Consider the following 27,326-nt stretch of genomic DNA (forward strand, 5'->3'; position numbering starts at 1 on the left):
AGTCTTGCTCAACAACAGCGGCCGAAATGAGTGCGCGCAGCGCGTTTTAATTGATTAAGCGTTATGTTTACATTTAATTAACAAAAACAACGCTTGTTAAGCCGCTCATTTAACGGTCCTCCTAATAAAGCTTCAAATTATTTGATAATTAAAACAAGTCTGTTAAGTGTTTGTAACGGTGTGTGCGCGCATTGTTGGTGTAAGGATTACGCGACGGTATATGTGTATGTGCATGTGTGTATGTCCAATTTAACAAAATGCAGTGTATTTATTAAACAAAACTGCGCCAACAGCAGTGAATTAAACAAGTGCGAGTTTATAGAAAAAGGTGAGTACAATGTGCAGGTCACAACAATCAATAGTATTTTCATCCTTTCAACACAGGCACTATTACACACATACAGACACACACACACACACACACACACACACAAGCACGCACACATTCAAATGCAACCCTCTGTTTATAATCCCGACAAAAAAAAAATAAGAAACCGGATTCAAGTTTAGTTGAGCGACAGTACAAACCAACCAGACGAGACAACTAAATTTGTATTTTGCTTGACTTAAATCAAATTATCAAAATTGCTGCACGTTGTTGATTTTGCGTATGTGTGCTTGCGTGAATGTATGCACGTTCAATTACCGTTACAGCGCACCTGACGCTGTGCGTCAAGGTTGTCTATCACTTTTCCCCCCCACCAACATTATCAGCAATTTGTTTGGCCCAAAATAAAAATAAAAAAAAAATGCCCCAGACAGTCTGGCCACACCACAATATTTGCATCTCCTTTTTGTTGCCTGCGCGGCTGCTGCTGCATTTACAAATTGTTACAAAATTGCGGCATCTTTAATTTATGCAGCCGCCGCTGTCGCAGCAGCAGCAGCAGCAGCGACAGCTTGTCTTTATTTAGCTTTTTACTTACTCATTCGCGTTCATTCATTCAGTTTTCGTATGCCTTACTTCAGTTCTTTCGCTCAATGCTGAGCTCGTTTCTCAATTCTTTGCATGCAATAATCGTTTATTTTTTTATTGTATAATTCAATTTAAATTGATTTTCTGCCGCTGCTTCTGCTTTTATACTGTTTTGCAAATGCTTTATGCATTGTGCTTTCCCCTTTGTCATACGTTCAATACGTTCCCTTTTCTTTGCTTTCTTTGACCCTTTTTCACACACTATTGGCAACGCCGCCGTTGCCGCCGACCCCCGCGTGGCTCCATTAACAACTACACGCTTGTTTGTGCTCTTGAACTTCGTTGTCCATTTCTAATCTCGTTTTGGCTTAGGTATTTGTTGCTGTTGTTGTTGTTGTTGTTGTTGCCTTTTGCTGCTTGCTTGTTTGATGTTCGTGTAATACACATACATACATACATATGTATAATCGTTTCTGTGATCAAAGAAAGGCTCGCCCTGTTTGTCGGGTAAAGCTGCGGATAAACAATTTATATTAAGAATCAATGAATATCAATAAATCACTCACGACGAAAGGTTTAAAGTGTGAAATTCTCAAACTCTTATCAATTTTAAACAATTATCATGTTTCCGGAAATTTAGTTCCTTACTTAATTTGTGTCAAATGATTTAATTTGAAGTTAACTATTTGAATTTTCATAGCTACATATATAATATAACATAAATGTTTTAGTTTAGATTGCAACTGAACCGCAAATTCACTATTAAATGTCAATTATCAACTGTGCCCGACTAAGTGATACTGTTTACTCTGTTCCGAGACCTATTTATAAGATGTTTCTTTTTCTTAAAATTTACACAGTATTGATTGTTAAATAACGTTCATATTTATTTAACAATCGTTTGGAAAAAGGTTTGCTTGTTACATACCCTTGCAAAGTTCCATTTTACCCAATTTTATGCTATTTTTTAGCGGGTACAGCTTGAAATATTAGAGCTATATTTAGCAACTTTTGCCAATGACACGCTAAAAATGCTAAAAACAAAAAAAAATACATGTAAAATATTTTTTTTTTTGCTATTAGCGAAATGTGAATTAACGATTTGGAACAATTGCATTCCAACACGCAAACTTGGCCTGGAGCAATAATGTTTAAGTACAATTAACTTAAAAACTCGTATCTAAGCGAGATTTTTGTGGATCAAAAAGTTAAATTTAATTTTCGAAAATTAAAAAACGATCAGATAAAACGAAATATTTTAAGTACAAAAAAATAAAGAGCAGGAATAGAAAACAACGGAATACCCCGAATCAATATGAAAACAATAAAGATAATCTATAAAATATTTTGAGGATTGAACAAAATAACTTTCAGTTTCTTTTATTATTCTCATTTATTCTCTTTTTATCTTTTAACAAACATTTGTTGTTGATTGTTTAAAGTAGACAACTTGACAAATAAGAAGAATTGGCATTTTTGTTGCTTCTGAATTAGCAGAAATCCAATTAAGAAAAAGTTTAATTTTGATATAGTCGATAAGGTCGGTTCAATGACGGAATTGAACACGTAATGAGAAAAACTAGTGTCTAATTTATCGCATGTATTACAATAATTATAGTTATATGATTTTGCTATCAATCCGTAGAGTCTCTAACACAGAAAAATCCCCAACAGACATACAATTTTTGTGTTAAACCGGTAAAATGAGACTTCAAAACAAAAAAAGGTTTAAAATATCATTTCCTGATTGCAATTGAGTTTCGCTTTTTGGGTGGTATTTCGTTTATCGTGACGTGAATTGAGAAAAACTATATAATGGACACAATTCAGTCGAAAACTTGGAGTGGAGAATGCAACGTGGACAAAAGTGCAACAGTTAAAATAACAATAAAAACAACAAAAATGACAATGACGACGACTGATGGGCAATGTCGCTTGCAGTCGGACAAGATAGAACTTATAGACTTTCAAAGGCCGAAGATAAAATACCCTAACAAAATTATAACTCATTTGCAATAAATTTCTAGGCAAAGACCTTGGAATTATTACCGATTCCGGTTCCTATGGATACTAAACGATATATAAGTCCAATGTTAATAAGATTTAATCATATGTAAGGAGCATGCAATCATGTTAGGGTTGACAATGGCATATAATATATATAAAAATGTTCATAAAAGAACAGATCAATTGGCAAGATTTATGGCAACTATATGATTTAGTTACTCGATGAAGGAACTATACCATATTTAATCGGAGAGAGCTGTTCGTATGGACTAGAAGTGGGAATTGGCCCAAACTATTTAGCTTAGCATATGCTTAAAGGATTGAAGTGGAATCCTTCCTTTAGTTAGTTTCAATAATATGCCACTCACTGTAAGGGTATAAAAACAGTCATAAACGGCAACAACAAGAAAGCATATAAAACGAGATTTCAATGCAGGAATTTCCATTTCCATTACAAATGCTGCGGTTGATGTTGTTGTTATCGTTGTTGTTGTTGTTGTTGGTTGCTTGGTTGGGTTTTGTCAACTGCTGGCGATGCGGCTACCGGTTGCGGCTATATGGGGATCGGTATGGGCCCCCTTGTTGGGCATGGGAACAGAAAGTGGCAACCGCCAGTTTGCAATTTGACAAACGTTGCACGCACTTCGAGTGCTCACCAACTGACTGACTGACTGACGGACTGACTGACAGACTGTCTGACGACTGACTGGCTCTTTTCTACCGTTACGTTTTAGTTGAGTGCAGTTCAACGGGCACTTCGGACCTGGCCCAGAACGTATTGCCAACTGGGGGGAAAAATGTGAACGGGAACGCTGACGTGAACGAGGACAGTGACCGACTGCTGTCTGCAGCCCAATTGACCTGCAAATCAAGAGAAATGTCCTGCCGACTGCATCGTTGGCGCTGATTATACACTGTAAAAAAAAGTGCAAAGGCGTATATTTGTTTTGTGTAACAAATCGCTGCAGTCCAAAGAAAAAACTGGCTAGTTCTTTTTACGGTTGGGGCCAATATTTTGTATTCAGATCAAGTTCAGCACGCGAATTTTCCACATCAACGCACACAGTTCGCGGTTCGAACCTCGGTTCATCATATTCTTTGCAACTTTGAGCGAATTGGAACATCGGGCTCGAACTTGTTCGAACATAGCACATCATTTTAGAGTATTGTGCAGTCGATTGCAAACGTTGAGTAAATCGCTTACTTCTTTCACTTCTTATGTGTTTTGTGCCACTTGGTTGAATGAGTCGCCAGCATTTGGGGGCACATCCAAGTTGCTAGCTGCTCTCAGAAAGCATTTGTGCCCCAACATTAACAACAGCTCTTGAGAAGATTGTCGTCTTTGTAGCCGCTGCAATTTGCCCGCCATTGACGTGCCCGATTTGTGCCACACACAAAGACGATTTCATCAATTTTTCTAAGGAAGAAATCTGCAGTGTGCACACATATTTGTGTGCGGCTCAAGTGTTGCTTAGATCTCCTACAAGAACTACAAGAGTTGATGCGCTATTTACATTATATCCTTTAAATCATAATCCCACAGGATAAGAATACTCCATTAAATTGAACCATTACTTGATAAAATAGTTGTATCATAAGTAGAAGAATGAAGTAATAAATGATATAGGTTAGTATAACTGTAAAAAATATAATATATATATATATATATAATATATATATATGGTATTAAAATAGAAAATTCCGTTTTTGAATATTCCTAAATTTGGTATTAATGAAATATAAGAAGATGAAAAAAAACACTAGAACTAAGTACAAAATACTTATTATAAAAGTAATTGAAAGAATTGGAAAGAGTCTCTATTGTGTGTAGGGCATGCGAAAATTCGTTGTGCGAGAATTTGTACCGCTGCTGTTTGTCAGTAAATATGCCATTTGCAGTTGGTCGTCATCTTCACGTTGTGTCGCGTCGCATTTTGCGTGGGCTCAACGGTTTTTTTCAAGGGCCTGTGCCAATTGCCGGTTTGCTGGTGCTTTTCTTGTTGGTCTGTTTTGGTTTCTGCTTTAGCGTTTGCTTTTGCCGTCATCCTCATCGCAATCAATAAACGGCGACCTTCTCCACTTAAAAGTTACTTGATTCTTTGTGTCTTAAGCTCTCCGCTCGTTTCGCTTTTAGGGCCACTCGAGCGGCAGCCTTCTGTTTGGGGCTCTCTCCCATTCAGACCGCACATGGTTGCAACTCGCCGTCGCCGCCGCCCTTGCGGTTTTAACAGTTAATTGCTGCACTCAACTGAGCGCAGGTAAGCCACTTTCAAGCGAACAAGCTGCACCCTTGAGTCTTGCCAATCTACCCTAAGGCATGAACTCACAGCGCTAAGCAGTTCGCAGATTAATGCCATGGTAAAGATTTCCACGTTGTTGCCGTCTGAGTACTTAGCAAGTTAAATGGCTCATAGGCAACAAGGTTCAAGAACTTTACAACAAATGCATGTTTGGGATAAATTCCCTATATAAATACATACATATATATATCTTTTTTTTATATTTAAATGATAATTTACTCTAAAAGGCGAAATAATGAACAGAAAGTCGCGACGTCTGCAAAAAGCTTCAGGTTCGACGGATATAATGCCAATATATGCCTAAAAATAATAATAAATATAAATCTCTGGAATTTATATTTTAAAATGTGTTTTGAGATAGTACATTAAACATTTACTTAAAAAAAAATCTGAAAAAAATATTTGTACAAATATGCATGATATGTAGATGCAGTATTAGTTGAAGAATCGGAGTTTGAGAATTTTACATCGGTTTTCTTGCAAATATTAATATAGGCTGTAGTTATTAACTATCTAACCAACTTTCAAATATCAGTTCTTATACATTAACTTTCAGTTGAAACAATACTATAATCATATGGCCCGAGATTCGAATTCGAATCTTCGTTTTTCAGTTGCCTAAATGAATGCAAGACGCCAAAATTTACAGTTGCAAATACACGAGCGAGCGCACGAACTGAATACAGATAAGAACAAACGCATCGCTGTTGTTGTTAGCCGAGGCAAAGTGCATGCTGTCGGGCCCCCGCATTGGTCGCTAGCTAAAAGGAGAGCAGCTGTTGATTGTTGTTCTTGTTGTTGTTGTTGTTGCTGGAGCCGAGTGAACGAGCGAAGTAAAAGTCACAGTCGAAGTTGTTAAAGTCGTTCGCTCGTTGGCTGCGCTCAGTTGCGTTTTGTGCGGCATCGGTGACGGTTGGGCAAACGCGAAAAAGAGTCGTATATTATACCGAAGTCGTATATTATCTGTTGTTGTTGTTTTCTCTTGGCACCTGGAACTTAACGAGTGTCCCCAACGCAGGACGTTGAAAATTTAGAACGTGCCAGATTTGAAGTAAACTAAATGTTTTAACGTTTTTAACCTTTTGAGTGCTGTGTGCCGTCTTTTTTTTTTTGTAATTATTCGTACGGTAAATGCAATTACTACAAAAAATTCAACGCCCAGTTGCTGGAGCATTAAGCGGCGCGAATCTGGTTCCTGGAAGCGCGCAACCCATTTAAAGTGCCGCATTGTTCTTTAATTCCCTTCTACCAGGCATTTACACTGTGTACGTTTGCCTTGATTTATGTTTCTGATTTATTTTATTTTTTTTCGCCGCCTCTGTTGTCCTTGGTGCGGCCAGGACTCGGTGGCATGGCACTAAAAGTTGCAGCGCAACTTTTCTGATTTTTTCTGTGTGTCTTAGTTGGCATTTATAACATGTGCATTTAAATATGTTGTTTTGTTGGCTTTTGGGCGGGGAGGGGGAGGGGGCGGGGAAGGGGAGCACCCTCTAGAGAGGGTGTTGCCACATAAATTCTGATCCACAACCAAGATATGATGTGCTATTCATTAGGTTCTTTCCGTTTGCTGCTCTCAGAACATACATATATATTATTTTATTTGTTTATTTAATTTCCAGCACACAATTATTTTTGTACCTGTTCTGTTCGTTTTCCTCCTCATTGCAGCAGCTTCCTGTAACCAAGCTTGGTCCTTTGGCAAATAAGTTTCATTTCGTTCTTCACTTAATCTTCTTACGTTTATATTAATTACCTCTGGGTATATTTAAACGTTCTATTTAAGTATAGAATAAGTTAGTTCTGGATGTTTCATAATGGAAAACATTATTTTGCTACCGAAACTTGCAGCATGTTGGTTTTTGCGTGTTCTTCTTGGCTCTACACAAAATCATACTTTTATTATACCCTGAACCCATTAAAAATGGGTAAAAAGGGTATTATGCATTTGTGCAAATGTATGTAACAGGCAGAAGGAAGCATCTCCGACCCCATAAAGTATATATATTCTTGATCAGCAACAAAAGCCGAGTCGATCTACCCATGTCCGTCTGCCTGTCCGTCTTTCCGTATGTATGAACACAAGGATCTCAGAACCTATAAGAGCTAGAGAAATTTTGTCTGTAGGTCCTCCTAGTACCCGCGCAGATCGAGTTTGTTTCGTATGTGATAACTTGCCCCGAAATCCTGTTTTTTGAGCAATTTCGGCAAATAATATGAGCTAGAGTCACCAAACTTGGCATATAGCTTCTAGAATAGTATATATGTATATATCAAGTATTTTTCATTTTATATTTACGGCCTGTCGGAAGGAGTTCAGGGTATCCCCTAGTCTGGAGCTCCCGACTAGAACCTCTTCCTTCTTTTTTATTACATGCATTAGTATTTATATAATATGTGATATACATATTTCTATATTTCTATTTACAAACTCTTTCTTTTAATTTCGCTCTTTAACTTTTCTGTGTTGCCTGGCCTCAATAGAGGCCTATCGATTACCTATATCACTTTATTTAGTTAAGGCTCTAGATATTATCGCTTGCACACACCCACACACACACACTCGTGCTTGCAGCTAATAACTTGTGTCACTAAAATTAGCCGCTAGACCCCCAGAAAGCGCACTCGCTGCATGCTGTGTTCCATTTATTCCCATTACTTCTCATACTTGGATTTTGGTTCCCTCTCACAACTCCCCCGCGTGTTTGATTCGCTTCCATTCGATGCGGTTATTGTTGCTGGCGTTCTGTCAATTTTCCGATGGCGTTGCCGTTACCAGCTCTTCTTTTTATGCGGCGAAGCTTGACATTAGAGATGGGCCCGTGTCGTGAGAGGAATATATTAAATATTGCTGAAATCCCATATGATCATGCTAAGCATAACAATACATAAATAGGTCCAGGAATGAAAGTAAAATAGCAATATCTGGCCTAATGTACACTTAACACAGGTTCTGCCTATCAATCGAATATATTAAATATTTTGTACTTAAAATGTACTAAAATAAACTATATAATTGCCATTTATATAAATCATTTGAAAACATTTTATCTAAGAATTCTCGAAATATTTAAATATGAAATATTGCTTATAAGCATATTTATTTATTTTTTTCGAATTGTCTATTGATTTTCTAGTTTTGTTGTCTTTTGTGTGTGTTTGTTCTCTACATGCCCATCTCTAATTGGAATTTTGTCTTTTAGTTGCTTGGGCACTGTCTGCCGCCTGAGTCCCTGTGGTTGTGTGCCTCTTCAATAGACTTTTTTATATGTCATGTCATCATGCAATCATATCGTTTTACCAATATAATCAACATATCAGCCGACGGCTTGGGCTTCAGTTTTGGTCACGGCATCGCGTCGGTAGCGCTCTCGCAATAAACGCCGATGGTACCGCTGACAACGACTCTTTGGCCAACAATTGAGGCAGTTGCTAATGATGCGTTACAAAAGCAGAGGGGGATCATGAGTTGGCTAAAAGGGTTTGGTACACGTATGCCATGTGCTACGATTTCACGATTTCACATTATCGGATCTAATAAGGTCCATTTAGTTACAGTTAACTGACTTCTGCTGCAGTTAAAACACGTTGGCAGAACATTTCCACCAGGTGCGGAACCAGAACCCATTTCAGCCGTGATATCACTCATTCATTATATGAATCAATTGATAATGAATGTCCATTGAGCGGCTCAAAAGAATCAAATGACTACTTCAAGTGAGTACTTTCAGTACTTTCAGTACTACAGATACCAAAAATGAAGTAACTATTTAATATATGTAAGTAAAATACTTTCCCGTTCCCACAGAGTTGCGTTTGGTTTACACACGTACACACACGCACACTTATGTATGAGTATGGAATTACATGATAAGTAACGGTAAACCTGTTATACATATATCTGTAGCACAACAATGTGTGTGTTATTTCCCAGCATTTAAACTGCATGAAAATGAAAAAAAATAATAATAAAATGAAAAATTTCATAATCAATGCAATAAACGACTCTATTGTTTGTGCTCGTCGCTTTCATAGCTTTTGTTTTTGTTTTAACGCCCCAAGGAAAAACAGAATGAATAGAAAAGAACTAACTACTGCTAGCCGAAGCTGAAATACCCTTCAAATTACATTTAAATTATGAAATACTTTTCATACAACATTTTGTTATTTGGAAATCAACTTATATCCAAACTTAGCTCACATCAGGAATACTTTTATATATATTAAAATATAGCGTATATTTATTCTATGCTGTCGGTTATGCCCCATTCAATTGCCTCGTTGCTACTGTAAGGGTATAAAAACACACCAATATATTTCCTTTCCTCTGCGTGTGTTTTTCACAGAAAGAAAAATAGAAAAAGGCAAACAAAAATTCTTCACGCCCCTTTGTGGAGTGCTCTACAACGTTAAACTCTCACGTTTTAAATTTTATGACCAGGCATTTTTGTGCTTTATCAGCGCTTTCCAGCACTTATTGCTCTGCTTTAGGTCTAAAACTTACATCGAAATTTCTGGCCAAATGCTTAAATACAAGTACTGGAGTGCCTTAACGGCTTCTGGAATTTACTTTGTTGTTTCTTTGATGGCTAATTCATGAGAAACTAATTGCAAGTCGTTTAAAACTACAAGCTGACAAGAAGCCTGCGAAATGGGTTCAGTTATTTGCATACAATACACAGACGTAGCCGGCACTTAAATGGGATTAGTGTTGTAAAGTGTCATTATGTATATTAAGTGTTTGAAATTTCATTTAACTTTGATATGTCGTTGTTAGGCTCTCAATGAAGTGCGTAAAGTGACCATGGAGGGCTGAGAGCTGTGCCTGATATATATGATATCATAATTCTCATGTCTTATTTCAATATTTGTTCGTTAATTAATCACAATATTTAGTCTAATACTTAACTTGTTCTTATGTCTATTCTTTATACCTTAACTTTTAAATCATATCATTTATTTCTTACTTTTTCTTTACCATTTATTAAGTTGAATTTCTCTTCAGAGACATAAAATCTTAATCGTCCTCTTCGTTCGTGATTTATGCATTTAATAAAATGTCTTCAATTTCACCTGAAATTATCCCCTCTAAAGAGCCGTTGCCAATGACTTTCCATTTAATCAATCGCTGTTTTCTGCAATTTAATTGCTAAATGTTGTATAATTAAATGGCATGATTAATTAATTTCTGCTTTGTTGTACACCAAGGAAGTCTTTATGCAAATATCTGCGAGCCACTTTCACAGGCCATTTCACAGTCATTAGCTAATGTCGCTGGACAGAACCGGGTTATGGCCATAACGCCCTGGCCAGACGAAAGCTAGTCGATTTTATGGTTCTGTAAACTGAAAAAAACAAAAAAAAAAAATCTAAACAAAGCACAGACCCATTAGGCAATCGTTTTGTGACCCAAGCCCAACCCAAGTACTTTGCCCCTTTGAATATGGGCTTGCGACCCCAATTGGTAAGAAAGAAAATTGTTATACACTGGTTTGTTCGTTGAATTTTTGTCAAGAAATTTGATATACTAACATGACGGCAAAATCGTGTCTAACAGTTTTTCGTCTTGTGTAATATTATTTATATTTGTTGTGCCATCTTATATGCCGCAATTTATAAAAGCTCATCTTTCAGTTAAGCAGACAAATGTCCTTCTTGTGCAAAGTTTGCACAGCATTCTCATGTGAAATCATTTCATCAAGTTTGCACTTAAACCGTTTGGGAATTCGAAGCGCACAGTGTTATATGATTGCCTTGAATGTGCTTTTTGTAGCTACAGAGATTTGAGTATATTATTAAAACTGGTGACATTATTCACCATTAAACCACAGCCAAAATCATAAGTTTCAATTAAGAGAACATAACATTTCTTAAACCCAAGCTCAATATTGAGAAGCTCCTATATGACAAAAAAAGAAACTAACGCTGCAACTTTAGTGTAGGTTTTGCAGATACACGATAAACTTATATTAATGAGTCAGCTCCTCAGGCTGAGGCAGCTGCAAAGAATCCAATGAACCAGGAGTTAGAAGAAGTCAAAAGAAACCATCTGCAGCTGGACATGTTTGCGTCATCGAAGTAAACAAAGATTTGCTGCGTTAAAGGAATCTGTCTGATACAGTTTTGTAAATAAAACGAGAAAGAAGAGCTCTCTTCGGCACGCCGAAGATTTAATACCCTTGCAGACCGAACCTATTCATAATGCTCATATTGTTTTGCTAGTGTAGGGTAAAAATATGTATATCACATTTAAATTCTGAGTTCCGTATAACATATATCTACAAAATATCAGACATATGATGCTTAGATTAGATTTATTTTGCTAGAATATAAATATATTCCGATAGGAAATATATTTTTATATTGTAAATAACTTTTGTGCTTATTGACCAAGAGTTATAGAATTTTTAGACCATAAAGAATATCGTGAAATAAGTGTGAATACTTAAAATCAGTTGCATAAATATATTTCAATTATTTGTACTTAACCTATAACGCAAATCGATATTTATCGATAAAAATAAAATCAATGCTATGTGCAAAAATATTTTAAATAAAATCGATATGAATTGGAATGTAATAAATAAAATCCATTTTATAATGCAAAAGTATTTTAAATTGTGTGCACTTGATTAACGACTGAAATCGATATTATTCGTTTTGCTAAAATATCGGTAGTTCTCGAATAATTAGTTCGAATTGATACTCAAATTTGTATCCCAAGTGTGGGTCTAGTTCTCAGAGACTTTCAGATCGCCGAGTTCATATAGATGCCAGTACAAAGATGAATATATCGACTCGGGTGTTGATGCGGACATGGCATACTATATACATATATTCCTTACGGGTTCTTTTTATATACATATCCATTATCTTCTTTGTTTTCTACTTTTCAATGTTATTAAAGTATGTAAACTATAAAAGACCGTCAGGATAAATACAAAATTGAATTGCATATTTTAGCAAACATTCTTTTCTCGCTGTGCATAAGTTTCGATGGGTCAGTTGGCGACCCTTTGGAGCTTGTTCTTGTTACTATTATTGTTGTTGCTGTAGTTGTTGTTTTTATTGTTATTGTTGTTGTTATTGTTACCCATATGTCACAAGGCGACGCTGTAAAAATGACTAACTGGTCCGCAGGTGTGTTGTGACTTTTCTCCATGCTGCTTGTTGTTGCTCTACGTATATTTCGATATGTATCCGTATGTGTACTTTTATTTGTATCTGCATCTGTATCTGTATCTGTATCTGTATCTGTATCTGTATCTGTATCTGTATCTGTATCTGTATCTGTATCTGTATCTGTATCTGTATCTGTATCTGTATCTGTATCTGTATCTGTATCTGTATCTGTATCTGTATCTGTATCTGTATCTGTATCTGTATCTGTATCTGTATCTGTATCTGTATCTGTATCTGTATCTGTATCTGTATCTGTATCTGTATCTGTATCTGTATCTGTATCTGTATCTGTATCTGTATCTGTATCTGTATCTGTATCTGTATTTGTATTTGTATCTGTATCTGTATCTGGATCTGTATCTGTATCTGTATCTGTATCTGTATCTGTATCTGTATCTGTATCTGTATCTGTATCTGTATCTGTATCTGTATCTGTATCTGTATCTGTATCTGTATCTGTATCTGTATCTGTATCTGTATCTGTATCTGTATCTGTATCTGTATCTGTATCTGTATCTGTATCTGTATCTGTATCTGTATCTGTATCTGTATTTGTATCTGTATCTGTATCTGTATCTGTATCTGTATCTGTATCTGTATCTGTATCTGTATCTGTATCTGTATCTGTATCTGTATCTGTATCTGTATCTGTATCTGTATCTGTATCTGTATCTGTATCTGTATCTGTATCTGTATCTGTATCTGTATCTGTATCTGTATCTGTATCTGTATCTGTATCTGTATCTGTATCTATATCTGTATCTGTATCTGTATCTGTATCTGTATATGTATATGTATCTGTTTCAGTATCTGTATCTGTAGCTGTATCTGTATCTGTATCTGTATCTGTATCTGTATTTGTATCTGTTTGTGCGCGTCTAACGGCTTTTAAGTCCCAATGGCGCTGTTGCTGCTCAGTTTGCTTAAACTGCTTTTGGCTCAATTGCAACTGACATCGACATAAAGCAATTTGTGCTATGTGATTGTTGTTGTTGTTGTTGCTGTTGTTGTTGTTTTGTAGTGAGTGAGCGCCAAAGAGTCGGCCGAGATTATCTTTAATAGCCTGCATACATCATTTAAAGCATGCAGCAGCTAGTAAAGTTAATTTTTCCGGGCATGTGTCTGAACAGATTAAAAACTCTTTAAACAACTTTAATAACTATAGTAATACATATATACATATATACTAATATATATTTATATCTACAATATATAGAAGCCGCTCGTGTTCTTTTTACCTTGTTTGTTGGGTCGTTGCCTATGCTAATGGGCCTTTTTCGGTTATGTTTTTGGCGCACATGTCGTGCCCACACGCTCACCCAAAAGACCCCGCCCTGCCCTGAAGCTCATGCTCATCATAGTTGAGAGAGCGGAAGATGACTAACTATCTTAAGCTCTATTACCGGTTCCGCTGCGCCTATCTCCCCCTGTCACGCTGTGCCTGTCTCTGTCGATTTTCAGTGCTTGGCTGCTTTGTTTAATTAAAATCTTGAACTTTCCACAGAGTTCCTGAGTGCTTTTGTGCTGGTGTCAACGGCAGAGCCCTTCATATAATCGCCACAAACACAAACGCACACGTACACACACACTTATTTTCCAGTATTCGCTACTGCATTTTCCGGCGGAAACTTTTGTGAAATTCTCAATTTGGCTCTCAACTGCAGTCGCAATTGATAAATGCCAAAGTGTTGTTATTGTTTACTACATTTTCTTTCTTTACCAAGTTTCTCTCGGTCCAGACCTAACTTTCCTATTGTGATTTATCTTTGTATTCAAAGTTTGGCCTGGATCAAAGTATAACTAATATTTAAGCACTAAAAGATCTACATGAGCTTTACTTGAGCGTCGCAGTTATTCCGTGCACAGAACTTATCCATGTTTCTCTCTTAAGTTTCGCTAACTTTTGTGATGGTTATGAAATTTGCAGCTTATATATATTTATATATTAATTGTAAGCGCTTGTCCACACAGACAGAAAAGTCTAAACTAAGTTTATAATTTCCATCCAATATACAAAATTTATAGAGTCTAAGTAAATTACTACGATTTACTTTTCAGCTATTCCAATTCGTATAACCAAATACCTGCGATGTCAATAAAGTTTCCATTTATTCCTATTTGTTTATTAGTTTTTCCATTTATATGCTGACAGCAAAAAGAGCAGGCCATCGTTTTCTATGCATTTTACCAACTCTGGCAATTTCCTGCCAGCCAAATCCAATTCAAATTGAAAATATGTATTACCAATATTGACTAGCACAAAGAACAACAACAACAATTTAGAGTGCATAACACGCTGTGAACTCTGATAAACAAAGTTAAAAATTGAATTCGAGTGCTTTCAGAAAGTTTTTGTAAGCCAGCCAAAAAAAAAATCAACAAAAACAAAAACTAAAAACAAAATTGTAACTTTTTTCGGTTTGGCAGCAATCAATGCGTTTGGCTGTACGCAGCAAAAACTACATATAGGAAATTTGAACTACAATACGTTGATTTTGCGGCTGCAAAACAAAGGGAAAACTCAGCAACAGTGGCAGGCGGAAAAACTTCACGACTTTTGGGCTTCGACTTGGGTATCAGGTTGTCGTTGTTGGTTGTTATGTTTCTTGTTGTTGTTGTTGTTGTGGGTGCATGCAAAACGGGTTGCAGCACAAAAATCACAGGAAAGACAGCTTGGGAAGCACATGCTCGACTAAGAGATGCCCTGCAGAAACTGTAGCTTCCTAATTTGATGTCGTGTATTTATTCTTTTTCGTTTCGCTGAATACAACATTTTCAGAAGGCTCATGAATTCGACTCATAGAAAATAAGAAAAACCTATAAATCAAATATAGATAATCTAGAACTTACAGTTCATGAGATCGTGCAGACCAAAGGCTATAAAATATTGACAAACAAGGCTAGATGAAATTGACTTACAATGATACCGTAGAGCATATAAATATATATGTTATGTATGTTATATATAGTAATAAGCGATGCAACTGCTTCCCTCTAGCTGTTACACACATTGTCACAGATTGTGCATAGCCAATTTCAAGCCTTTTTGACTACAGGGTAAACAAAACCGAACCGAATCATTTTTGAGCTGGAATGACTCGCATATTGCGCAGAAAGTCTGGCGACAAACCAAAAACCAAAAACCAAGCAACGGCAACGTGCAACCATGTCAAAGAGAACATCAACCAGACGAGCTACTGAAAGCAACTGTCCGTCCCTTGGCTATGGCCAGAGCAATTTACGATGCAATCAAATTTGGCTAAAAAGTTTTTGGCCTTTCGGGCAACTAATAAGTCGGAATGTGTCAGCAGATGGTTTGATTTGAAAACATTCCGACAGTTGGCTTAAAACGAAGCTACGTTTAAACATTTCCCACATTTACGGAACTGTAAAATTTAAATTCTCGTGGGCCCGTAAATCATCGCTTCGTAAAAGTTAAGCACGAACTTGCTGATTAGGATTAATCATGTGGAAATAACCTTTGAAAAATAGTTTTCTAAACTGATAAAATACCAGTCTTAGCTTTAGGAACTGTGAGTAAAAAAAGCGAATATTTCGCAGCTATTCACATTGATAAGCGTGTTGTTCCAATGCGTATACAATTTATATGTGCGAATGTATTTATGTATAAATGTGTCTTTGTTCTCTTTGACCAAAGGGGAGTCAAGCTTACTTCCAATTGCGCAGCAAATTAAAATAAAACGTATTTTGATGATTTTTCATGAATTTGAGTAAGAACAACCGGTTTTTATGCTTTGAATATAAGTGATCCATCCCACATCTGATAAACTTGATCCCTGCTCACTCTAATTAACTGTCTTGATACATCTTCTCTCTATTTCTCCCTTATTAAATACCTCTTTTGATCTTTAAGTGATGTGCATATAAAAGAGTCTGTCTGCATACAACTAATAGATGGCAATAAAATATCCGTGCGTGTGTATGTGAACTTACATGCAATTACTTATATACATATATATAAATATAAATATATGCTAGGTCAATTTATCTCCTTTATCTCCTACAGTATATTTAAATTAAACAATTTATTCATTTTTTACAAGTATTCAACAAGAATACAAATTAATAACAAAAAATCAAGTAAAAGAATAGGTGAAGAAGGAATCCATTCAAATTGTTTTAAAATCAGTAAAGAAATTGAAATGACAGATGGCAGCATAAAAAAAAACCCACTTATAATGCAAATTCTAAAAGAAACGCAGTTGCATGCTTCAACTTAAGCATGAACTCCTCTTCTTAAGCTGAAAGCCCACTTGAATTATTTCACGATTTCCCAGCAACTGGAGAAAAGTTATGACAGCGATGCGAATGATATTTTTCAATGTCAATTGAAAGGCACTTGAGCGGCACTTGATAAATGTTTGTATATGTATATATATATATTTTTTTTTATTATTCCGCCAATGGGACTCTAGTCGAAGCGTGTCTTTAAACGTTAAGATGTCAGGCAAAGAAAATGAGGGAAAAAAAAATCACCAACTGAAGTGTAACACGCGCAATGTTAGTTCCAGTTCCAGTTCCAGTTTACCCCCCCGCGGTAACTCAACCGCCCGCCGCACTTCTAATGAGCTTAAGCAAGAGTTTTACAATTTTTGTTTTATACGCTTGGCACATTGTGACATGCTGTTGGTAAGGTGCGCAGGGGAAGGGTGCAACGTTTAACTTAACTGCCGAACGTGTCGAGAGGGAGACACATATTTGCATGCTGCCAGTGGCAGGTGCTCTCCGGAGAGAAGGGGAAGGGGTGGCGGGGGGGGGGGGGGGCTCAGAGCAAACGTCATTTAATGGCCGCTGATTAGCATGCGAGGGTCTTTGACTGTGGCTGTGTTACTTGTGTGTGTGTGTGTGTGACTGAATGTGTGTGTGTGAGTGTGTGTGCAAGTGTGTGTGCTTGATGTGTGTGTGTGGCTAATTGAAACATTGGTTAAGGGGACACTTTAGCTCTTGACTATGTAGTTTAGTCAAGCTTTTCGCTTCAGATTAAATTTAATGCAATTCAAATTTAGCTTCCATAAATGTCTTTCTCCCCCTTTCTTTCTCTCTCTCTCTCTCTCCCTGTCTCTCTCTTTCGGCAAGCCTATTAAGTTATAATTTGAAAATTGTTTTGCATGGCGTATGCGTAATGCATTTCCCTGTTGCCATCACACATACGCACTGTGTGCCGACGCACAGGCAACAAATTTTGAGGCCAGCCCAGAGAAAGTTTTCGCAAAACTTTATGCCAGCATGCACGCGTTTGTGTGTGAATAGTTTTTGATTGAGTTTTGAATATTTGACTTTTTTCTGCTATTTTTGGTTCTTCTGGTTCGTTAGATCGTCGAGGGTAAAGTAATTTGCTTGCCTTGACTTTTTGACTTTTCCAAACTTGCTCGCTTTGGTGCGCTTTGTTTGAGTGCAAAAAATTGCGGCATAAAGTATATTTTATTGGGGACCAAGTTCAAAATTAAATGTGAAAAATTAAGTAATGTAGTTGAATGAATTTATGTTATATATAATGAAGCCTTCACTAATGATATGCAAATGAGCACAGAGCAGGAATTGTCTACGAATTAATGCAGAATATAATAGAATAATGATGATATAAGGACAATGATATTTGCATACTTAGCAATAAGATACTTAAAACGTTTAAGAATTCACCACAAAGACGAACTGAAAAATTCGGAATGCTCTCTCACGAGAGAAATTGTTACTTAAAGTGTTATTATATTATATTACTAGCGGGCCAAACCCGGCCTTGCCCATGGCACGTGCCAAATAAATTTTCTCAAAAAGCGTTGAAAATGTTTTTGAGGCCAATCGGATGGTAATCAACGTCTGCTATGAGTGGAATTTCCCAAATCACTAAAACAGGTACACATTAAGCTCATATGCAGAGCTTTGAAAAGAAGTTTAACACAAGACGGACTAAACTTAAAACTCCATCATCAAAATTGAATCACACGAATATGAAACACGTCTCAAATCATTTTCTATATAGTAGATTCTTGGATATGAATTTGAGCGCGAAACGTCACTCACTAAATCTTTGAACCCATTTCCACCAAGGAGGAATGGATTTTTGCGAAAATTGTGAAACACCCCGCAAATGAATTTGAACAAAGTTAAAAAAAAAAGTTGCATACAAACGTTTTCGCAATTTTTCCTTACTTGCGGGTGGAACTTTCCGAAACCCCGTCTTAACGTGCACCTTCATCGCATAAGGTTCTTTAATGTATAGGCTGTGCGTTGATCACCAATCAGTCAGTCAGTCAGTCAGTCAGTCAGTCACTCAGTCAGTCAGTCAGTCAGTACAGTCAGTCAGTCAGTCAGTCAGTCAGTCAGTCAGTCAGTCAGTCAGTCAGTCAGTCAGTCAGTCAGTCAGTCAGTCAGTCAGTCAGTCAGTCAGTCAGTCAGTCAGTCAGTCAGTCAGTCAGTCAGTCAGTCAGTCAGTCAGTCAGTCAGTCAGTCAGTCAGTCAGTCAGTCAGTCAGTCAGTCAGTCAGTCAGTCAGTCAGTCAATCAGTCAGTCAATCAGTCAGTCAGTCAGTCAATCAGTCAGTCAATCAGTTAGTCAGTCAGTCAGTCAGTCAGTCAGTCAGTCAGTCAATCAGTCAGTCAATCAGTCAGTCAGTCAATCAGTCAGGACAAACAGTTTTATATATAGAGATTTTGATACACATTGCATTAATGTTTGCATTAGGAAGTCGAAATACAGGCTCCCTCATCTGCACCGACTGTTATTAGCATAATTGGCAAGAACGTAATTTGTAATAATTCAATAACTAGGCAATTAACCGCATTTGCCCGCAAACTATTTATAGTTGATTAAATGCAAATTGCGTTCAGCATTCGGTGTGCGGAATTGCGAATTTAATGCTTTACACATTCATAAATTTACTTATGCCGCAAGCGCGCAGCTCCTGAAAGCAGGTCCTAACCACAGGACACCAACCCCCCCACCCCACACCACCACCCCCCTTCGCCTCCACTCTGTAACCGAGAACTATTCCACATGTATGCGCAATATTCGTGACAGACATGCGAAGCATTTTCGGGATGTGCCTTAATTAAATTTTAGCAGGCAGCGTGTCTGCTCCTTCTGCCTGCTCTGTGTGTCCCTTCCCGCCGAACTCCTTGGCTTATCCTGGCATGAAATATTCAATGTCATGTAAAATATTATGGCACTTGATGTCGAATCGAGGCAAAGTGGGTTCGGGTGAAAGGAATGGGCGTTGCGTGGCAACATCTTTAATTTATGAACAGAACAGCAACTGAAATCAAGGATTATGCAATAATTTTTTCGTACAGCTATATATACCCTAGAATTGTGCTTTGAACGGGTAGGCTGTTCAGAAAGTTAGCTAAAGAGTTTCCAACTGTTAGAGCTCAAGCTCTCAGCAATTATTTTAGCCAGAAACTTTCTTGACTGTTTTGTTATATAAATATGAAGTGGAGTAACAATAATATTTAATGTTTGAGATGTTTATCGCATGGCTGTGCTTTATTAAATCGTTTGTACCAACTGCTGTCTATTGATTAATTTTTTATTTTCTATTCTATTTTTCACTTTCTATTTCAATATTTAAGTGCATTAAATAGTCGGGATGGATCTCCTTTATTACGATCATTAATAAATGAATAAGTGCGAAATGCTTTGCTTTCGCAATTTTCTCATCTACACAAAAGAATCTCTGATTTTTCTCAACAACATTTAATTGATTTTCTTACAGGGAATACTTTATTTATAAAATATTTTATATAGTTAATTACTTGCCCTTTAGCTGGGTATTTGTTAGTCAAGCAGCTCAGTTGTTGTCTTGCTGCCAATTGTAAAATCCCTTTGAAGTGCGCATTTAAATCCTTTGGCTTCCATTTCGATAATGATAATGATATTCTTCTTTTGGCCGTTGCAGATACAGGCACAAAGCAGCAGCTCTCAAAGACATCCATTGCGACGCACACAGGCAGCGCAATAAAGGAGCAAGAACGAAAGCTGGACTTATCCGCCGTAAAGGCACGCGCGCAACATGTCCTTTAAGCTCTTCCGACGCGGCTCAGCGCGCTGCATTGGCCTCCTGTCGGCATTTGTGACCATTTTGCTGTGCCTGTACTACATTTCCATTGGCCAGCCCAATCAGGCGCACAGCACGGATGCCAATGCCCTGGGTCTGGCTGTGAGCGTGAATCGTGCCCACGAGTCGTCTCTTAACAGCTTCAATGTGGACGCCGGCAAAAGTGCCGTCCATCAGCAGCAGCAGCAGCAGCAGCAACAGCAAAAGCAGCAACAGTTGCCACAGCAGGAAAAGCATTTTCCCAGCACGCAGCAACACGAGAATGTGGACGACGAGACGGTGCGGAATGTGCACTGGGGCGACAAGTGCTACGTGCTGCTCCAAAGCAAGACAAACATAACTGCCTCGGAGGAGCACAGCAGGTTCGATTTTCAGGTATGTATTCACGGATTGCCTTTATATTAATGCGGCTAATACCCGGATTTACCCGGTTCAAGTACCGATACCCTGGAGAAAAGGTGTATAACAGGCAGCAGAAAGGCATATGCATTATTGATCAGGACGCCGAACTTGGTTGACCTAGCCATGTCCACCCGCCTTTCCATCCATGTGACAAGCTAGAGACAATATATTTCTCCTCTGTTGAATGCAAGACAAGCCCATTTTAATAACCTGAACCCATTGAAAATGGGTAAAAAGGGTATAATGTATTTGTGCGAATGTATGTAACAGGCAGAAGGAAGCATCTCCGACCCCATAAAGTATAGATAATTTTGATCGGCATCAATAGCAGAGTCGATGTCCGTCTGTCTGTCCGTCCGTCCGTCCGTCCGTCCGTCCGTATGTATGAATGTATGGATCTCCGAACCTATAAGAGCTAGAGTCTTTTAGCTGTAGGTCCTCCTAGTGCCCGCGCAGATCGAGTTTGTTTCCGATATTCGATACCTTGCCCCGTTTCCAAGTAATCGATCAAAATCGATATCGAAATTCTGTTTTTTGAGCAAATTTGGTAAATAATATGAGCTAGAGTCACCAAACTTGACATGTAGCATCTAAAAAAGTATACACACGCAAGTATCTTTCATTTGATAGCTATCACCACCTCCCCACTACTACCTCATTGCTCACTGCCCACCAACATAGGCCACAGTTTAAATGCAATTGACTTTTTGAGAATACACAAATATTCTGTGTCACAATAAGATGTGCTGTAGACAAATTCATCAAGATTGGTTAAGAAAGACAGATATTATTAAAGAAAGCCATAATTGTTATCTCTATCCGCAGCCCGAATGGATGCGCTCAAAGGAGTATTGGGATCGCGGCTTTGAGGAGCGCTACGAGGCGCAGAAGAAGGATAAACAGCGGCCACCTTTAAAGGTCATTGTGGTGCCACATTCGCACAATGATCCCGGTTGGCTTAAGACCTTCTTCAACTACTTCCAATCGGACTCGCGGCAGATACTCAATTTGTTGGTGACCAAAATGCAAGAGTACAAGGACATGACCTTTATCTGGTCGGAGATTAGTTTCCTGCAGCTCTGGTGGGATCAGGCACATCCCACCAAGCAACGCGCTCTGAAGCGCCTGGTTAACTCTGGACGCATAGAAATCACCACCGGCGGCTGGGTCATGACAGATGAGGCCAACGTACACATATATCCCATGCTGGATCAACTAATCGAGGGTCATCAGTGGCTGAAGAACAATTTGAATGTCACGCCCAAGGTCGGCTGGTCTATTGATCCCTTTGGGCATGGGAGCACGGTGCCATATCTGCTATCCGGTGCCCAATTCGAGGGGGCGATTATACAGCGCATCCATTACGCCTGGAAGGAGTGGTTCGCGCGCCAGCAAAGCGGCGATTTCATATGGACACCCTACTGGCGCTCGGCCAAGGATCAGGGCAGGCTGCTGACACACAATATGCCCTTTGACATATACTCGATTAAGGGCTCCTGTGGCCCACATCCCTCCATCTGCCTGAACTTTGACTTTCGCAAAATACCCGGCGAATATACGGAATACTCACTTAAAGCACAATATATAACCGATGAGAATGTGGAGGAGAAGGCGCAGCTATTGCTGGAGCAATATGCACGCACCGCCTCCCTATTTCCGCACAATGTTGCCCTCATACCTGTCGGCGATGATTTCCGTTACAACAGGGAGCGCGAGGTGGACCAACAGTACGGCAACTACAAGAAGCTCATCAGCCACATTATGGCCAACAAGCGGCTGTACAATGTGGACATTAAATTTGGCACGCCCAGCGACTATTTTGCGGCCATACGTCAGCGCATGGGCGACATTAAGGCGTTCCCCAGCTTCAAGGGCGACTTCTTTGTCTACTCGGACATCTTCTCGGAGGGCAGGCCCGCCTATTGGTCGGGCTACTTTACGACACGGCCATTTTACAAGCTGCTCAGCACCGAGCTGGAGCATAATTTGCGTGCCGCCGAGATACTATTTACGATTGCCTACAATACGGCGCGCCAGGCGCATCACGAGGATGCCATCAAGATCTATGAGAAGAACTATGAGCAGATAATACACGCCCGGCGTAATCTGGGCCTGTTCCAGCATCACGATGCCATTACGGGCACCTCCAAGGCGGCGGTGATGCGGGATTATGCCATGCGCCTGTTCGACAGCACCCAGAACATGGTCAAGATGCAGGAGGCGTGCGTGGAGCTGCTGCTCCAGAACTCCAGCTCACATCATCAGCACGGCTTTCTGCTCAGCGAATTTGAGCGGGATAATTTTAGTAAATTGCCACGTAAAATGCCCATACAGCTGATCAATCCGAGCGCTTCGTCGGGCAGCGACGAGGCCAGCGACACCAACACCGTCGACGAGGAGGAGACCTCTGTGCCGCTGGCCAAGAATGCCGAGGCCAGCTTTGTGATCTTCAATGCGCTCACCCAGCGGCGCATCGAAATTGTCACATTGCGCGTCCAGCAGCCCAATGTGCGCATCTACAACGAGCACGGCGTGGAGCTCAAGCACATCCAGATCAATCCCGTCTGGAATATCACCAACGTCTATGAGCAGGGCTTCAATGAACAGCGGCTCCAGGCGAACAGCGGCCGCATACGCACCTCCCAACGCCAATTCGAGGTCATGTTCGTGGCCGAACTGGAGCCCCTATCGCTGAGCACCTATCGCGTCCAGCTGGACGAGTTCAACTACAAGCGCAACATCGCCACCATCTACTGCGATGACTGCACGGAGAAGGCGACCGTCGCCGATCCTCAGCCGCAGCCGCAGCCTCAGCCGCAGTCGGCAACAGGCAGCGCCACGGCGCGCAATCTCAATGTTGTGGAGTTTGAGGCGAAGGCCAAGCCAGCGGGTAAGCATAGACACTAAATAGTTTAATAATTATACTAATCACAGCACTAATCAGGCGTTAATAATTATCGATGCAACTGAAATTGAAATTGATCCTATAACTGATCCTATAAAAAACAGAATTTCCGTCCCGATCCCATCTCGACAGTGTAATGCATTTAATAATAATATATTTGGCTCGATCTGTAAAAAAGATCATATCTATTCCTCCCATCCCATCCCATCTTGAATTGTGGGACCCAAAATTGAACGACATTATACAAAACCAATGGACTCTTCTATACCTTGCGAACAGGGTGTATAAACCTCTTAAATGTTTAACAAATATTTATTTCTATTTTGTTCTTTCGAGCCGAGTTTATTAATTAAGCCATTGATTTGAACACGGCCAGGTGACATCCAGCTGGAGAATGCACACATGCGTTTGCTGTTCGATGAGAAGAGCGGCTTCCTGAAGACCATCACCAGAAAGAACAAGCAGCAGCAGCTGCTGCAGCCGATGCAATGCGCTGTTAAATTCTCCGCCTATCGCAGTGCCCAGTTCCATTCGGGCGCGTATCTCTTTAAGACAGATCCCGAGCAGAGCGAGGCCGAAAGGGATGTGCTGGAGCAGTATGACGATGTGCGGATCATAATCACATCGGGACCCATTGCCAGCGATGTGACGGTCATCTATGGTCCCTTCCTGGCGCACACTGTACGCATTTTCAACACGCGCACCCATTTGGATGCGGCTATTTATATAGAGAACGACATTGACTTTGAGCCGCCGCCAAAGAATCGGGAAACGGAGCTGTTCATGCGGCTGATCACGAACATTGATAACATTGCGCCGGCGCCGCTGCAGCGTAATCCGCTCAAGGAGCCCACCGAGACAAGCATGCCCGAGCTGCCCGTTTTCTACAGCGATCAAAACGGTTTCCAATTTCATCAGTAAGTGTTGCTTTATCAAGGATTATGTATGTAGTTGTTAATCTGTGCTCTCTCTCAACAGACGCATCAAGGTGCCTGCGATTGGCATTGAGGGCAACTATTTTCCCATTACCTCGGCCGCATTTTTGCAGGATGCTCGCCTGCGGCTGACACTGCTCACCACGCACGCCCAAGGCGCCGCCAGCTATGAGCCTGGCCAGCTGGAGGTCATGTTGGATCGTCGCACACTCTACGATGATTATCGCGGCATGGGCGAGGGCGTGGTCGACAGTCGCCTGACGCGTCACAAGTTCTGGCTGCTGGTCGAGGATGTGCCGCAGAGTCAGCACGTCGATAAACCGCCCAGCTACAAGGTGCTCAGCCTGCAGGCTCAACAATTGGCCAACGGACTGCGCTACCCACCGAATATCTACTTTTTGAGCAATTTTGAGCAGCCGCAAGCGGCGCTACAGCCGCTGGTGCGCCTGCTCCCGCATGGCGCGCTGCCCTGCGATGTGCATCTGACCACGTTGCGCACGCTCTCCGAGTCGCAGCTGCAGCTGTTTCCGTCCGCCTCGGCGCTAATGGTGTTGCATCGTCAGGGCTACGATTGCAGCGTCAGCGCACAGCATCTGGACATGAGCAGCCTGTGCCCACTGACGGGCAACGGCCTGGGCGCCGTGCGCTTCGGTGATCTGCGTCTGCTGAGCATCGAGGCGACCAGCCTTACGGGCTTGCCCAAGCATATGCAGCCGCAAACACTGCGCTCGCTGGCACAGATCACGCTGGAGCCCATGGAGCTGCGCACCTTTAATCTGACCTTTCGTGGGGAACTGTAAGCTGTAAGCTCCGCCAGGCAACTGGACAGCTGTTTCAGTTAGTGTAGCCTCTAAGTTGGCGTTGTATCTCATGTGTAACAAACGACAAAATATTTATTGTATTTATTTGATGACACGTTGAGTTAAGTTCTTATATTTTTAGTTTTTACGTACGGACAAGTGCATGTTATTTATGTTTAGCTTTATTCCACACAATGTACACTCTTCTCCGCACATTTTACAAGTACAAAGCCCAGCAGAGCATAGTTATCATATACCAAAATTATCTATGTGAATGTATATGCAATAGATCATTTTACTGCCCGTCAGCATTCCGTTTAAGCAACTGTCATATCCGAGCTCTATACAAATCTATAACTCTAACTGTGCGGTCCACACTTTGTGCAATATGTTTTAACTAAATCCTATAAAAATTCTGAATCGGCAAACTAGATAAAGTTAACTCTTCGATATAGTTTGTAAACTTCTGATATATAATTAGTTTAGCTAAAACCAACAGATAATATCTCAAACTATTCGAATATTTTTCTTAGATAATTATAACTTTCCTAACTAGATTAAATCAATTTTTGTTGGATTTAATATGCAAATTCTTATTTATATAATTTATCTAACTTGAGGCCAACAGGCAATATCTAAATTAATTCTAACTTGAAATTCATATAAACATTTTTTTCTTACATTGCTTGCCTGATTGGCCTTAGTTAAAATTAGTAGAGCTTAAAGATAATAATTATAGCATATAAATATTTAGCTGCAAATATTTAGAACGCGTATTAGAGAAAATTTGTTCAGTTTTAGCCACAAATGTTGAATTTTTGTTGCCTTCTATTTAATTTATTTAGACTGATTAGCTTAAAATATACGCAAAACGAAGAAAAAAACAAAAATTAATCAATGCTTATTTAGCAAATATCTCAATTAAAGAAAGACACGTGGAATTAGTGTAAGATTTTAACGAACGGCTGGATAGCGAAACAAAAAGGAGAAAGAGTTAAGCCAAATATTGAAGTACATTAATTACCCCATAACCCTATAATTATGTTCGCTGTAATTTTTTGTTTTTTTTTGTTTTCTTGTATATAGTTCTAAAAGGCACGGTAAATGATAGCTCTAATATAAAATCGAAACTAACCCATTTAGGCTAAGCCACATTACCTGTAGTGCTGTACTTTATAAACGTCAACGAATCTTTGATATAAAATACATACAAAATATACCATAGTTACTAACTAAACAAAATATTTACAATTGTAAAGCCTCACATGTACCGAAAACAAAATGCATTCAAACCAAGCAAAAATATATATTATGAAAATACATAGGATAGTAAACTGAATGAAAAAATGCGAAAGCTAAGCAAGGACAGACATTTTATGAGTTGAATTTTAAACATATATGTATTTATATTTGATAATATATATGGAAAAATTAGCATGACAAATTCAATGTAATTTTATGAATACAAAATGAATAAAGTATTAATTGAAACCAATACAATTAGGTTAAGCGTCGCTTTTCAAGGAGCATCCTAATTAACCTGGTAGTTAACCAGCTAGCATTGATTTTATTTCTGATCCTGAGACGTACTTGGAATCCTAAAGGTTCCTAAAGGATCTACTTATCACAAAATCGGCCATTACTTGGTCATATCACGGACAATCTTGCCAATTTTTAATAAACAATAAGAAAGGACGAAAATCCTTCAAGGTGCCATGATAAATAACCTTAGTTCTGTGGAGGAAACAGGCCGTATCTTTGCTATATCCTTGCGCATCCTCACAAGTCTTGTGTCAAACAATTTTCTT

The 27,326-nt window shown here is 39.2% G+C and overlaps 1 protein-coding gene across 2 annotated transcripts; it reads left to right on the forward strand.

The window, feature by feature from the left end:
* On the forward strand, window positions 1-27,018 carry alpha-Man-IIb (alpha-Mannosidase class II b). 2 transcript variants are annotated; one of them, XM_064691566.1, is made up of 5 exons: window positions 1-328; window positions 20,318-20,851; window positions 21,704-23,768; window positions 24,160-24,700; window positions 24,762-27,018. In XM_064691566.1, the coding sequence occupies exons 2-5, from the start codon at window positions 20,432-20,434 to the stop codon at window positions 25,516-25,518; spliced, it is 3,783 nt and encodes a 1,260-aa protein (XP_064547636.1). In that variant the 5' UTR covers window positions 1-328; window positions 20,318-20,431; the 3' UTR covers window positions 25,519-27,018. The 2 variants fall into 2 exon arrangements, with proteins under 2 accessions (XP_064547636.1, XP_064547644.1); XM_064691574.1 differs by lacking the exon at window positions 1-328 and adding an exon at window positions 6,346-6,488.
* The last annotated feature ends 308 nt before the right edge of the window (window positions 27,019-27,326 follow it).

The sequence above is a fragment of the Drosophila montana genome, unplaced genomic scaffold (assembly GCF_035044405.1).
Source record: "Drosophila montana isolate Dmon_TW-CO22-7 unplaced genomic scaffold, ASM3504440v1 contig_1505_1, whole genome shotgun sequence".
NCBI classification, from domain to species: domain Eukaryota; kingdom Metazoa; phylum Arthropoda; class Insecta; order Diptera; family Drosophilidae; genus Drosophila; species Drosophila montana.